Raw genomic sequence first — 13,100 nt, forward strand, 5'->3', positions numbered from 1 at the left:
GTGACTAACCTTGTAGGACCCAACAAGAGTTGGGTACCTAAGTCCCAAGCCTAAATTTGCCTTGCAGGTTTATGCATCCGGGGGTTCAAGCTGGATTATCGACAGCGGATGCACAAACCATATGACGGGGGAAAAGAAGATGTTCACCTCCTACGTCAAGAATAAGGATTCCCAAGATTCAATTATATTCGGTGATGGGAATCAAGGCAAGGTAAAAGGGTTAGGTAAAATTGCAATTTCTAATGAGCACTCTATCTCAAATGTGTTTTTAGTTGAGTCTCTTGGTTACAATTTGCTATCTGTTAGTCAACTATGCAATATGGGATATAACTGTTTGTTTACAAATATAGATGTGTCTGTCTTTAGAAGATGTGATGGTTCACTAGCTTTCAAGGGTATTCTAGACGGCAAGCTTTACTTAGTTGATTTTGCAAAAGAAGAGGCCGGTCTAGATGCATGCTTAATGGCTAAGACTTGCATGGGCTGGCTGTGGCATCGCCGCTTAGCACATGTGGGGATGAAGAACCTCCACAAGCTTCTAAAGGGAGAACACGTGATAGGTCTAACCAATGTTCATTTCGAAAAAGATAGACCTTGTGCAGCTTGTCAAGCAGGGAAACAAGTGGGAGGCTCTCATCACACCAAAAATGTGATGACAACATCAAGACCCCTGGAGCTGCTACATATGGACCTCTTTGGACCCGTCGCCTATCTAAGCATAGGAGGAAGTAAGTATGGTCTAGTTATCGTTGATGACTTTTCCCGCTTCACTTGGGTGTTCTTTTTGCAGGATAAGTCTGAAACCCAAGGGACCCTCAAGCGCTTCATCAGGAGAGCTCAAAATGAGTTTGAGCTCAAGGTGAAGAAGATAAGGAGCGACAACGGGTCCGAGTTCAAGAACCTTCAAGTGGAGGAGTTCCTTGAGGAGGAAGGGATCAAGCACGAGTTCTCCGCTCCCTACACACCTCAGCAAAATGGTCTGGTAGAGAGGAAGAACAGGACGCTAATCGATATGGCGAGGACGATGCTTGGAGAATTCAAGACCCCCGAGTGTTTCTGGTCGGAAGCCGTGAACACGGCTTGCCACGCCATCAACAGGGTCTACCTTCATCGCCTCCTCAAGAAGACTTCGTATGAGCTACTAACCGGTAACAAACCCAATGTATCTTACTTTCGTGTATTTGGGAGCAAGTGCTACATTCTAGTGAAGAAGGGTAGAAATTCTAAATTTGCTCCCAAAGCTGTAGAAGGGTTTTTGTTAGGTTATGACTCAAATACAAAGGCGTATAGAGTCTTCAACAAATCATCGGGTTTGGTTGAAGTCTCTAGCGACATTGTATTTGATGAGACTAATGGCTCTCCAAGAGAGCAAGTTGTTGATTGTGATGATGTAGATGAAGAAGATGTTCCGACGGCCGCTATACGAACCATGGCGATTGGAGAAGTGCGGCCACAGGAACAAGATGAACGAGATCAACCTTCTTCCTCAACAACGGTGCATCCCCCACCTCAAGATGATGAACAGATTCATCAAAAGGAGGCGTGTGATCAAGGGGGAGCACAAGATGTTCACGTGATGGAGGAAGAAGCGCAACCGGCACCTCCAACCCAAGTTCGAGCGATGATTCAAAGGGATCATCCCGTCGACCAAATTCTGGGTGACATTAGCAAGGGAGTAACTACTCGATCTCGATTAGTTAATTTTTGTGAGCATTACTCCTTTGTCTCTTCTATTGAGCCTTTCAGGGTAGAGGAGGCCTTGCTAGATCTGGATTGGGTATTGGCCATGCAGGAGGAACTCAACAACTTCAAGCGCAATGAAGTTTGGACACTGGTGCCTCGTCCTAAGCAAAATGTTGTGGGAACCAAGTGGGTGTTTCGCAACAAACAAGACGAGCACGGAGTGGTGACAAGGAACAAGGCTCGACTTGTGGCAAAAGGTTATGCCCAAGTCGCAGGTTTGGACTTTGAGGAGACTTTTGCTCCTGTGGCTAGGCTAGAGTCCATTCGTATCTTGCTAGCATATGCCGCTCACCATTCTTTCAGGTTGTACCAAATGGATGTGAAGAGCGCTTTCCTAAATGGGCCGATCAAGGAGGAGGTGTACGTAGAGCAACCCCCTGGCTTTGAGGATGAACGGTACCCCGACCACGTGTGTAAGCTCTCTAAGGCGCTCTATGGACTTAAGCAAGCCCCAAGAGCATGGTATGAATGCCTTAGAGACTTTTTAATTGCTAATGCTTTCAAGGTTGGGAAAGCTGATCCAACTCTTTTTACAAAGACATGTGATGGTGATTTGTTTGTGTGCCAAATTTATGTCGATGACATAATATTTGGTTCTACTAACCAAAAGTCTTGTGAAGAGTTTAGCAGGGTGATGACACAGAAATTCGAGATGTCAATGATGGGCGAGTTGACCTACTTCCTTGGGTTCCAAGTGAAGCAACTCAAGGACGGTACCTTCATCTCCCAAACGAAGTACACGCAAGATCTGCTAAAGCGGTTTGGGATGAAGGACGCCAAGCCCGCAAAGACTCCGATGGGGACCGACGGACACACCGACCTCAACAAAGGAGGTAAGTCCGTTGATCAAAAAGCATACCGGTCAATGATAGGGTCTTTACTTTATTTATGTGCTAGTAGACCGGATATTATGCTTAGCGTATGCATGTGTGCTAGATTTCAATCCAATCCTAAGGAGTGTCACTTAGTGGCGGTGAAGCGAATTCTTAGATATTTAGTCGCTACGCCTTGCTTCGGGCTCTGGTATCCAAAGGGGTCTACCTTTGACTTAGTTGGATACTCAGACTCCGACTATGCTGGATGTAAGGTCGATAGGGAGAGTACATCGGGGACGTGCCAATTCTTAGGAAGGTCCCTGGTGTCATGGAACTCTAAGAAACAAACCTCCGTTGCCCTATCCACCGCTGAGGCCGAGTACGTTGCCGCAGGACAGTGTTGCGCGCAACTGCTTTGGATGAGGCAAACCCTCCGGGACTTTGGCTACAATCTGAGCAAAGTCCCACTCCTATGTGATAATGAGAGTGCTATCCGCATGGCGGAGAATCTTGTTGAGCACAGCCGCACAAAGCACATAGACATCCGGCATCACTTTTTGAGAGACCACCAGCAAAAGGGAGATATCGAAGTGTTTCATGTTAGCACCGAGAACCAGCTAGCCAATATCTTTACCAAGCCTCTAGATGAGAAGACCTTTTGCAGGTTGCGTAGTGAGCTAAATGTCTTAGATTCGCGGAACCTGGATTGATTTATAGCATACATGTGTTTATGCCTTTGATCATGTTCCTTTTTGCATTTTGTTGTTATGGTGCTCAAGTTGTACAAACACTCCCTGGACCTCACAAGTCCGTTGCAAAGTGATGCACATGTTTAGGGGGAGATATGTTACAACTTGACCCTTTGAAGACTAACCATGTGTTTGAGTTTGATGATTTAGTCTCGAAGATGGATTGAAAGGGAAAAAGGTGGACTTGGACCATGAAAGACTTCCACTGCACTCCGATGAGAGGGTAACTTATTCCAAGTTCATCTTTAGACTCTTATTGCCTATTTGCTCTTAATTGAAGATTTTGGTGAGGCAATGGGGTTAAAGGGCCAAGATTGATCCCGTTTTGGTGCTTGATGCCAAAGGGGGAGAAAATAAAGGCCAAAGCAATAGATGGATCAGCTACCACTTGAGAAACTTTGAAAATAGTAGAATAGAGCTTTTGGTTTGTCAAAACTCTTGCATTGTCTCTTTTGTCAAAAGTTGGCCTCTTGTGGGGAGAAGTGTTGATTATGGGAAATAGGGGGAGTTTTTGAAATCTTTGATCAATCTCTTTTGGAATGACTCTCTTTATGCTTCAACATGTGTGTTTGACTTAGAGATAGAGATTTGAGTTTGATTTGCAAAAACAAACCAAGTGGTGGCAAAGGATGATCCATATATGCCAAATTGAATCAAAATAAACTTGAGTTTTTATTTTTGAAGTGATATTGCACTTGTTCTAGTTGCTTTATGTTGTGTTGGCATAAATCACCAAAAAGGGGGAGATTGAAAAGGAAATGTGCCTTTGGGCCATTTCTAAGTATTTTGGTGATTGAGCGCCAACACAAGTGTTTAAATGTGAATCTATGCCCATGGGTGAACAAAGTGCAAATCAAGAGCAAAGGTATGTTTCTAAGTCTTAGTACATTGGTTTTGTGTACTAATATACTTGTCTAAGTATCAGAAACAGAAAGAAGAAGAAAAGAGAAGAGTTGGCTGTGTACAGCCAAGAGGCTGTTTCGGTCTGGGGCACCGGACTGTCCGGTGGTGCACCGGACAGTGTCCGGTGCGCCAGGCTGGCTCGAGCGAAGTGACCGCTCTCGGGAATTCACCGACGACGTACGACTAAAATTCACCGGACTGTCCGGTGTGCACCGGACTGTCCGGTGAGCCAACGGTCGGCCGGGCCAACGGTCGGCCGCGCGATCTGCGCGAGACACGTGGCCGAGCCAACGGTCGGAAGGGGGCACCGGACTGTCCGGTGTGCACCGGACATGTCCGGTGCGCCAACGGCTCCCGCATCTGCAACGGTCGGCTTCGCCATTTAAGGAAGGAAATCGGGCACCGGACAGTGTCCGGTGTGCACCGGACTGTCCGGTGCGCCCGACGACAGAAGGCAAGGATGGCCTTCCAGATTTGTTCTCAACGGCTCCTAGCTGCCTTGGGGCTATAAAAGGGACCCCTAGGCGCATGGAGGAACAGACCAAGCAACCTTAGAGCATTCTTGATCATCCACACTCAGTCTTTGCGCATTCATTTGTCATTCTCAGTGATTCGAGCTCCGTTCTAGTGAGAACTTTGAGATAGTCTTTTGAGCTCGTTTCTTGGCCGTGTGTGTGCGCATTTTGCTGTGGATTTGTGTGTGTTGCTTCCCTCCCTTACTCCGTGCTTCTTTGTGAACTTTAAGTGTAAGGGCGAGAGACTCCAATTTGTGGAGATTCCTCGCAAGTGGGATAAAGATAAGCAAAGCAAAACACTGTGGTATTCAAGTTGATCATTGGATCACTTGAGAGGAGTTGAGTGCAACTCTCGTCCGTTGGGACGCCACAACGTGGAGTAGGCAAGTTTTGTACTTGGCCGAACCACGGGATAAATCACTGTGTCTTCTCTGTGTTGAATTCTTTGTGCAAGACCTCCTCTCTAGCCACTTGGCAATTATTGTGCTAACACTTAACAAGTTTTTGTGGCTATAAGTTTAAGTTTCACAGGATCACCTATTCACCCCCCCTCTAGGTGCTCTCACTCCCCCGCGCGCACGTTACAGTGAGGAAGAAGCACCTGGCGAGCAGGCCCCACCGGGCGGTGACCCAGATTAACTCGGGCGCGCCCGCGGAGTCAGACCAAAGGACACCACACGACATTGACTTGGTCTTGAGAGGAAAGCTGGTGCGCAGCGGCCGCGGCGCGGTGGACATGGCTCCGTTGCACGCGACGCGCGGGTCGTTGCGAGGAAGGAGCAACTGGTGACGTGGGGCCCACGTGCCAGAGGAGCCTGCGCGCGAGTGGGTGCGGGTGTAGTACTTAGGTGGGCTGGCAGGTGTGCGTGATAGCGCGATTAACTGAGGTGGGTCGCGCACGCACAGAGTTGGGCCGCAAACAGGGAGCTCGACCCAAGCATAGAGATATCCTTTCCCTTTTCTTTTCCAAATTCTTATTTCCTTTTCTATTTTCAAATTTCGAACTCTAAAGCAGATTCAAACAAGGTTTAAATTTCAAACTTGGTTCAATGCTCAGTCAATGATCTAGGATGCCATGAGAAGTTTATTTTATTAATTTATTGGTTAATTATTCACCTAAATAAATGTTTCTATATGCATAACTCATGAGGGAATATTTCACACATCACTTTATTTTGTTTAGGAGAAATTTAATGTAAAAATTTTACCACGATTTGATTCAAATATTGTTAAGGAGTGCTTTAATTATAATAACTAAATCGAAAGTGTTTCTTTTAAGTTTCTAGATTTGGTATTTTGAAGTCAAATTTGTTGGTATGTTTCACATATTAGGTGCAAGAATAAGGAACAAGCCCGAAGAGTTACAATTATTTATTTGTTTTTTTTCTACCAATTTTTGGACTTTACAGACTCCTTGACACCACCATCAAGTACGTATAATCAGATTGGGGAGGGGAATACCAGAAAATGCATAATACATTTTTTCGATCTCTTGGCATTACTCATCGTGTCTCATGTCCGCACACACACCAACAGAATGGATTGGCTGAACGTAAACACCGCCACATTGTTGAGACAGGTCTTGCTCTTCTTGCTCATGCGCACGTTCCTATTAAATTTTGGGACGATGCTTTTCTCACTGCCACCTATTTAATTAATTGCATGCCTACTCGTGCCATTGACAACGCCACTCCTCTAGAGCACCTTTTTCATACACCACCAAACTATTCTATGCTGCGAGTATTTGGATGTGCATGTTGGCCTCATTTGCGAGCTTACAACAAGACCAAGATTTCTTTTCGTTCCAAAGGATGTGTTTTTCTTGGCTATAGCTCCTTGCATAAAGGGTATAAATATCTTGATCATGAATCTGGTAGGGTGTATGTCTCTAGAGATGTTATCTTTGATGAGCATGTCTTTCCTTTCCATCGTGATTCCAACCAGTCTAGTTCCACTAATTCTCATTCATGTGATATGAATTTGGATAACTACAGTGTTATTTTGAGTAATGATCCTCTACGCGCTCCTTTGCCTGCTAATCTTTGCATGCAGACATGACAGAGCCATTATCCTCCGGATTGCCACCGCCCTCTACTGAGCAGTTGCATGCAACCTTGATTGGCGGCCTTGATTCAGTTCCAGCAGTGCCCACAGCTCCCATGTGCCAGCAGGAGGAGATCCCATGTGCATCTTCTTTTCCTCCAACGACCAGTGAGCTCCCAGTTGTTCCACTTCTGTGCATGCACTTGTTCTAGCTGCTTCTCCTACACTGGACCATGTACATATACCAGCGTCGCCTGACTCAACTGTGGGACCTTCTCATCCATATGGCACTCAACTGAAACACAATATCCGGCAACCCAAGAAACGGACAGACGACACAATTACTTACTCTATGGTACGGTCCTCTATTTCTAAGCCTAACTCTTATGTTGTTGCTCTTAAAGATCTCTGTGGCGCCAAGCAATGGATGCTGAAATTTGTGCTTTATTGAAAAATGATACATGGCACCTTGTCCCTCCTCGAGCTGATCTTAATATTATTGACTGTAAATGGGTTTTTAAAATCAAGCGGAAGCCGGATGGTTCTGTTGATCGATATGAAGCTCGTCTAGTTGCTAAATGGTTCAAACAACAATATGGTGTGGACTATGATGCTACCTTTAGTCCAGTTGTGAAGCCAACTACAATTCGGCTCCTGTTATCACTGGTTGTCTCTCGAGGTTGGGTGATTCGGCAAATTGATATAGAGAATGCATTTCTTCATGGTTTTCTTGATAAAGAGGTATATATGAAGCAACCACTTGGTTTTGAGGACTCTTCTCATCCGGATTTTATTTGTAGGCTTGACAAGTCCCTATATGACCTCAAACAGGCCCTCGAGCATGATTTGTTCGTCTCAGTTCCAAATTGGTGCAATAGGGGTTCTCGGCCTCTAAAGCAGACATCTCACTTTTTCTCTTCAACAAGGATGTCATTCAAATTTATTTCCTCATTTATGTTGATGATATCCTCATCATTAGTTTTTCTCCCGCTGCCACTGATCGGTTACTTGGACACCTAAGAGATGATTTTGCGGTCAAGGACCTGGGGCCGCTTAGCTACTTCTTGGGGATTGAAGTGTGTCATCACCCTAGTGGGCTCACTTTGACTCAGCGGAAGTAAATACATGATCTCTTATTACGCACACACATGCTCTCAGCTAGTGGCGTTACCACTCCCATGGTACCGACCGACAAGATTGCATCCATGGATGGTGATTGTTTATCTCTAGATGATGCCACCAAATATCGAAGTATTGTGGCCGGCCTCCAGTGTCTATCTTTGACTCACCCTGATATTTCATTTTCTGTTAATTGTGTGTGTCAATATATGTCAGCACCCACTACAGTTCATTGGGTTGTAGTGAAATGTATTCTTCGCTATATTCGCCACACAATTGATCTTGGTCATCGCTTTACAAAGTCCAGCTCCATGCTTCTCAGTGCCTTCTCGGACGCTGACTGGGCTGGCAATATGGATGATCGGCGTAGTACGGGCAGCTACACTATATTCTTTGGTGGCAATCTCATTTCTTGGACTTCATGGAAACAGGCTACGGTCTCACGATCATGCACAGAAGCTGAATACAAGGCTATTGCTGATGTTACCGCTGAAGTTATCTGGATTCAGGTTTTGCTTCGTGAACTAGGGATTTCTTTGCCACGACCCCCCAGTCTCTGGTGTGACAATATTGGTGCTACGTACCTCACTGGTAATCCAATTTTTCATCGGCGCATGAAGCATGTGGAGGTTGATTATCATTTCCTCTGTGAACGTGTTGGCATGAACCAACTTGATGTACGTCACAAATCTTCTAAAGACCAGCTGGCAGACATCATGACAAAGGCTCTTCCAGCTTCGTCATTCACTCATCTGCGGATCTGAACTTACTTGATAGATGTCCAGATTGAGGGGGTATTACCGTATTAGCAATATCATATACTTTCCTAGATAGTTAGGGAATATCCCGAAATTACAGGGAGTTGCGTCTCCCTCCTTGATTTGTTGTGTCTGCTTGATTATTTCCTATGTATTGCTCCTTTCTATCTATGTATATCTTTGATTGATATATATACATGACGCCTGCCCTTTGTGGTAAGGCAAATCACCAATCAACAATATAGACTATGAAGACCTTCCGATCGTTTTGCGCACATTCAACCGCCGGTCTGCTGGCTGTTCCTTCTTCTTTTTTATTTTGTACATGTATTCTAGCGCGCACGTGTGTGCGTGCATGACACGAGCCATAGGGGATACTGTAATATACATGAGCTGAAAGCTCCAAAAAAACGACCTGAAGGAACCAACAAGTTACACACACCCTCCCTGAGCCAGGCTTGTAAAAGGAACTGTCTCGAACATGTCAGCCTTGAGAGCAGATGCCACTTCCTTCGACACGCTTCAGGATCCTCACTCAGCATCATCGGCCACCATCCATTTGGGAGCTGCCACCAGATTGTCGCCGCCCTTGCCTTGTGCTATGCAAATATTTTCTTTCAACAAAACGTTTTTTTGTCATCTGGACACAGCTATCCGATTCTGCGCCAATATCACTACCTTGTCTAAAAGTATGTCCACTACTTAAAACGCTAGTGTAGGCTACTTAAAACGCTAGTGTAGGCGTCCACATCTCTACTGGTGCACGGTTCTGCCGTCTGCCATCGCGTGCATGCCAATCTCAGTCGCCTCCCCCACCGCACCTCTCCCAGAAACCGCGCCTCCCCCACCGCGCGCATTCCATCCATCGCGTGCTCCCTCCACGCTAGATCTTTCTTCCCAACCGCGCCTCCCCCACATCGCCCTTCCATGGCAGCTGCTCCCTCGCGCATTCCATTCATGGCGCGAAACCATCGCACCCCCACCGCGCCTCCCCCAGCATTCCATCCATGGCGCTCCCTCCGCCCCAGAAATCGCGCGCATCCCATCCATGGCGCACACGTCGCCCACTTCCATCCATGGCAGATCTTCCATCCGCAAACCGTGCCTCCCCCAGGTGGCCCTTCCATCCATGGCGTCGCCGCGGTGAAATCCTCTCCCCCAGAAATCGCGCCTCCCCCAGCATTCCATCAAATTATCTGCAAACCGCGCCCCCCTCATCAATGAGCTCTAGCTTCTACAGAGCCGCTTCCACAAGCGCGAGATCTCCCAGGCCCGCCTGCAGAAGGTACGGAACGATTCGGTCCCAGTCTGCGGGTTGCTGTTCCTCTTTGCGATTTGATTCGGGGAAGGACATCTCTCCATCGCCGCTGACGCGCGCTAGGTTTTTCCTTTTCCCCCCTTCTTTCGCCCCTTCTGATCTGTAAGGACGAGGAGATCAGGAAGAGAGTCATAAAGGCTGAGACGACGATGTGTCTTGGCGGCAAGGAGCTTCAGATTCACTGCTGCGAGACTGTTCCTTAGCCCCAGCTTCAACTGTTCCTCATTAAGTTTCATCGTTATCCTGCTACTGGTGCGCGTTTAAAATACTTGATCGATCTCTGTCCAAGTGCTACAGGCTGCGATTCGTTCAGTATACTTTGGGTTGTTTATGTCCAATCCTATACATTGCATAGTACTCCGTAATAAAGAATCCACTGATAATTGATCAGTGTAGTCAAGCATGTTATTTATTAGTTCGTTACTGATAAATCGTCTTGTTAATCTCAAGGCATTGCATCTGATATTGCTGCTAAATGTTTCCGCAGCTGATCCACCCAAGGCCGAGGAAGCTATTAGATGGTTTTATCCATCAGCATCTGCAGGCAATGCTCGTGCTCAATACAACCTAGGCCTTTGCTTGCAGAACGGGAAGGGTGTCAAACAGAATCAGAAGGAAGCTGTAAGATATGATACCTCTGCTATGTCGGTGTCACACACCATTTAAAATTTTCCTTACAGTAGAAGTATTTCTTTTCTAGACGCATTCAGTTATTGAAAAAAACTAGGATAGTTGGTACACTATCATGTTCATACAATCTATGCATTTACCACACCTCTTACTAGATATATTAGGAATAGACAACTGATGTTCAGTTGATGAACTACTTGTTACCCTATGATCTGATGATGCTTTGAGTACCAGACTCTTTTGAAGCTCTTTAACTCAGCTAAGAGAAAGTAGCTTTTTATTTGAAAAAGGTAATCTTGGTTGGGTTTCCTCTATCAATGTAATTATGATCTTGTCACCTCGACCAATCAAAATACACTAACCAGCAGATACTGGACTACCAGCAGGTCCCCATACTCTTTTTAGTACTTGAGTTGTGCTGAATCTGAAAGAGACTTATTAATGCAGGCAAAATGGTATTTGCGAGCTGCAGAGGGAGGGAATGTACGGGCCATGTATAACATTTCCTTGTGTTACAGCTATGGTGAAGGGCTTGGACAGGATCCAGTGCGTGCTAAGAGGTGGCTTCAACTAGCTGCTGATTGTGGTCACAAGAAAGCTCTTTATGAGTGTGGTATTAAGCTTTGTGCGGTATGTCTCATCTCTTTCTCATAGGAGTGCCAGACTTGCTTTTCTGGATTTGTTTTTTTTTTCAAAATGTTTGGCATAGCAGTGCACTTTTTGTTTTGGAACTATTTTTCAGGAGCTTGTCCTGTGTTGCATACCGTTATGCATTTCAGTTTGTAAATAATGCGCACATAAGCTTAGGATATGCTTGATTTCTTCGAGAAAATGGAAATCGTCCTAGGAGTTCCCACATAATCAGATCTCCTACTAAACTACACAGTGTTAGCATTGACTTTCCATGTCTTCATTGCAAACGAGTACTGTGCATGGGTGAAACTTAAAGTAACATTGCAACTGGTCTAATTCCTTTGTAAAAGCGGTTACGATTAGAGTGGATGTGCAGGTAACATAGGCAAGGTAAATTTCTTAAACACAAGATTGGCAGTACCTACAGGTCAAATTGACATTTCAAGGTGATAATAATTTCCACGGCATGCTATTAATTAGACCAACCCTTAGTCCCTTGTATCAAAGTATGATAAGTTACTCATAACACGAACCAATGCCAGGTTCCCGTACTGTGATTGCTTCCTCAATTTTAAGAAATTCATGCGTTTACCTGTAACTCAGGTGGCGAGTGGCGTGACGTTGTCTCTCTCATTTTATACACAGGCAGGAGACAAGGTCAAGTGTTTCATGTATCTAGAGCTGGCGACACGGCGTGGAGAAGCTGCTGCTGCTCACATGAGGGATGTAATACTTGAATCGCTCTCTGTTGTGAATGCGCAACGTGCCATGTCGGATGCTGATAAATGGAAGCCTAGGACACTCCATCCTAGACCTAGAAGGTGAGGAAATGACCACGCCAAAGTGCAGAAGAACCATATCATCAAGATATTTGCTATGGAATAGGGATTATATTTGGGTGTATGCTAACAGGTAACAGTTCACACGGATCCTCCTCCACTTGGCTCTGTCTCTGATGAACCAGATAGCTAGATAGTCTCTACGTGCTGACCTCTAAATGTTTCAATGCAGCGTGACCATCAACTCGAATGAGCTATTCTAAGTCCGGGCAGTGACCGCAGCTGACCATCTACTCTGCTAGCTAGTCCATGCAGGTGTTCGTCAACGGCCAGTCCTATGGTACTGTCTGTCTAAACCTCACTACTACCCATCAAAAAATCTGCATCTCGTGGTTTACTGATGGACATTTCTGTAGAGTTCTTCAACAATAGGCGTCGTGTATGGTGGCTATGATAGTCCCAAGCTAACATACAACGGGCATGTGAAGATGTGGCAAGGCAACAACAAGAAATTCAGAACCATACGGCCTCCGTGTAAGCTCATAGCACTAGAAGTTCAGAACACTTCTTTATTAGTAATATCCCCCCTTTGCCCTAGAGATGAGCAAGAAAGGTTTATTATTTTTCTACTTGATTTCACTACTGTTCTTCCTTTTGTAAGCACATTTGACGTTTGAAACAAGAATTAGCTAATAGAGATGTCATTTGCAGTAGCTCGCTCTTTACAAATTCCAATTGGTTTAATTTGCATTTGACAAGGACAAATCACTAAATGATGGTTTGGTGTAGGCTCAAGCATCACTTAAGCGGGATGATGAGGTATATTCAGATTTATCCTTTACAATATGTAAAGGCATTTAATATAGCCTTTTTAACTGTGCTGCACTCTTGCCTGTATGAGTCTTTTTTTTCAAAAGAACCTTTTGTTTTCCAGAAAATAATTTAGAAAAAGTTGTTGGTCCTTTTGCTTACCTACAATCAGTAAAGGAGTTTCTCCTCCTTTTCCTTCCTGTATGACTAAATTTACTGCTGCGGATACCACTTTAGTTGAGATTTCAATTTTTTAACAATGAATCTAGCTTAAAAAGCTGAACC

At 45.2% G+C, this 13,100-nt stretch overlaps 1 protein-coding gene across 1 annotated transcript; it reads left to right on the forward strand.

The window, feature by feature from the left end:
* Positions 1-10,350: 10,350 nt before the first annotated feature.
* On the forward strand, positions 10,351-12,784 carry LOC103637020 (F-box protein At1g70590). Its single transcript, XM_020542651.3, has 5 exons — positions 10,351-10,584; positions 11,041-11,223; positions 11,872-12,138; positions 12,238-12,345; positions 12,422-12,784. Exons 1-3 carry the CDS (start codon positions 10,366-10,368, stop codon positions 12,049-12,051), a joined length of 582 nt encoding a protein of 193 aa, XP_020398240.1. The 5' UTR covers positions 10,351-10,365; the 3' UTR covers positions 12,052-12,138; positions 12,238-12,345; positions 12,422-12,784.
* The last annotated feature ends 316 nt before the right edge of the window (positions 12,785-13,100 follow it).

The sequence above is a fragment of the Zea mays genome, chromosome 8 (genome assembly GCF_902167145.1).
Source record: "Zea mays cultivar B73 chromosome 8, Zm-B73-REFERENCE-NAM-5.0, whole genome shotgun sequence".
Lineage (NCBI taxonomy): Eukaryota > Viridiplantae > Streptophyta > Magnoliopsida > Poales > Poaceae > Zea > Zea mays.

Bases quoted from the DNA above. Each gene is read 5' to 3' on its own strand.
- LOC103637020 (XM_020542651.3), top strand. From the start codon at position 10,366: ATGTTATTTATTAGTTCGTTACTGATAAATCGTCTTGTTAATCTCAAG. The intron at 10,585-11,040 runs GTAAGATATGAT...TTATTAATGCAG, and splicing joins AACAGAATCAGAAGGAAGCT to GCAAAATGGTATTTGCGAGC. The intron at 11,224-11,871 runs GTATGTCTCATC...TTTTATACACAG, and splicing joins GTGGTATTAAGCTTTGTGCG to GCAGGAGACAAGGTCAAGTG.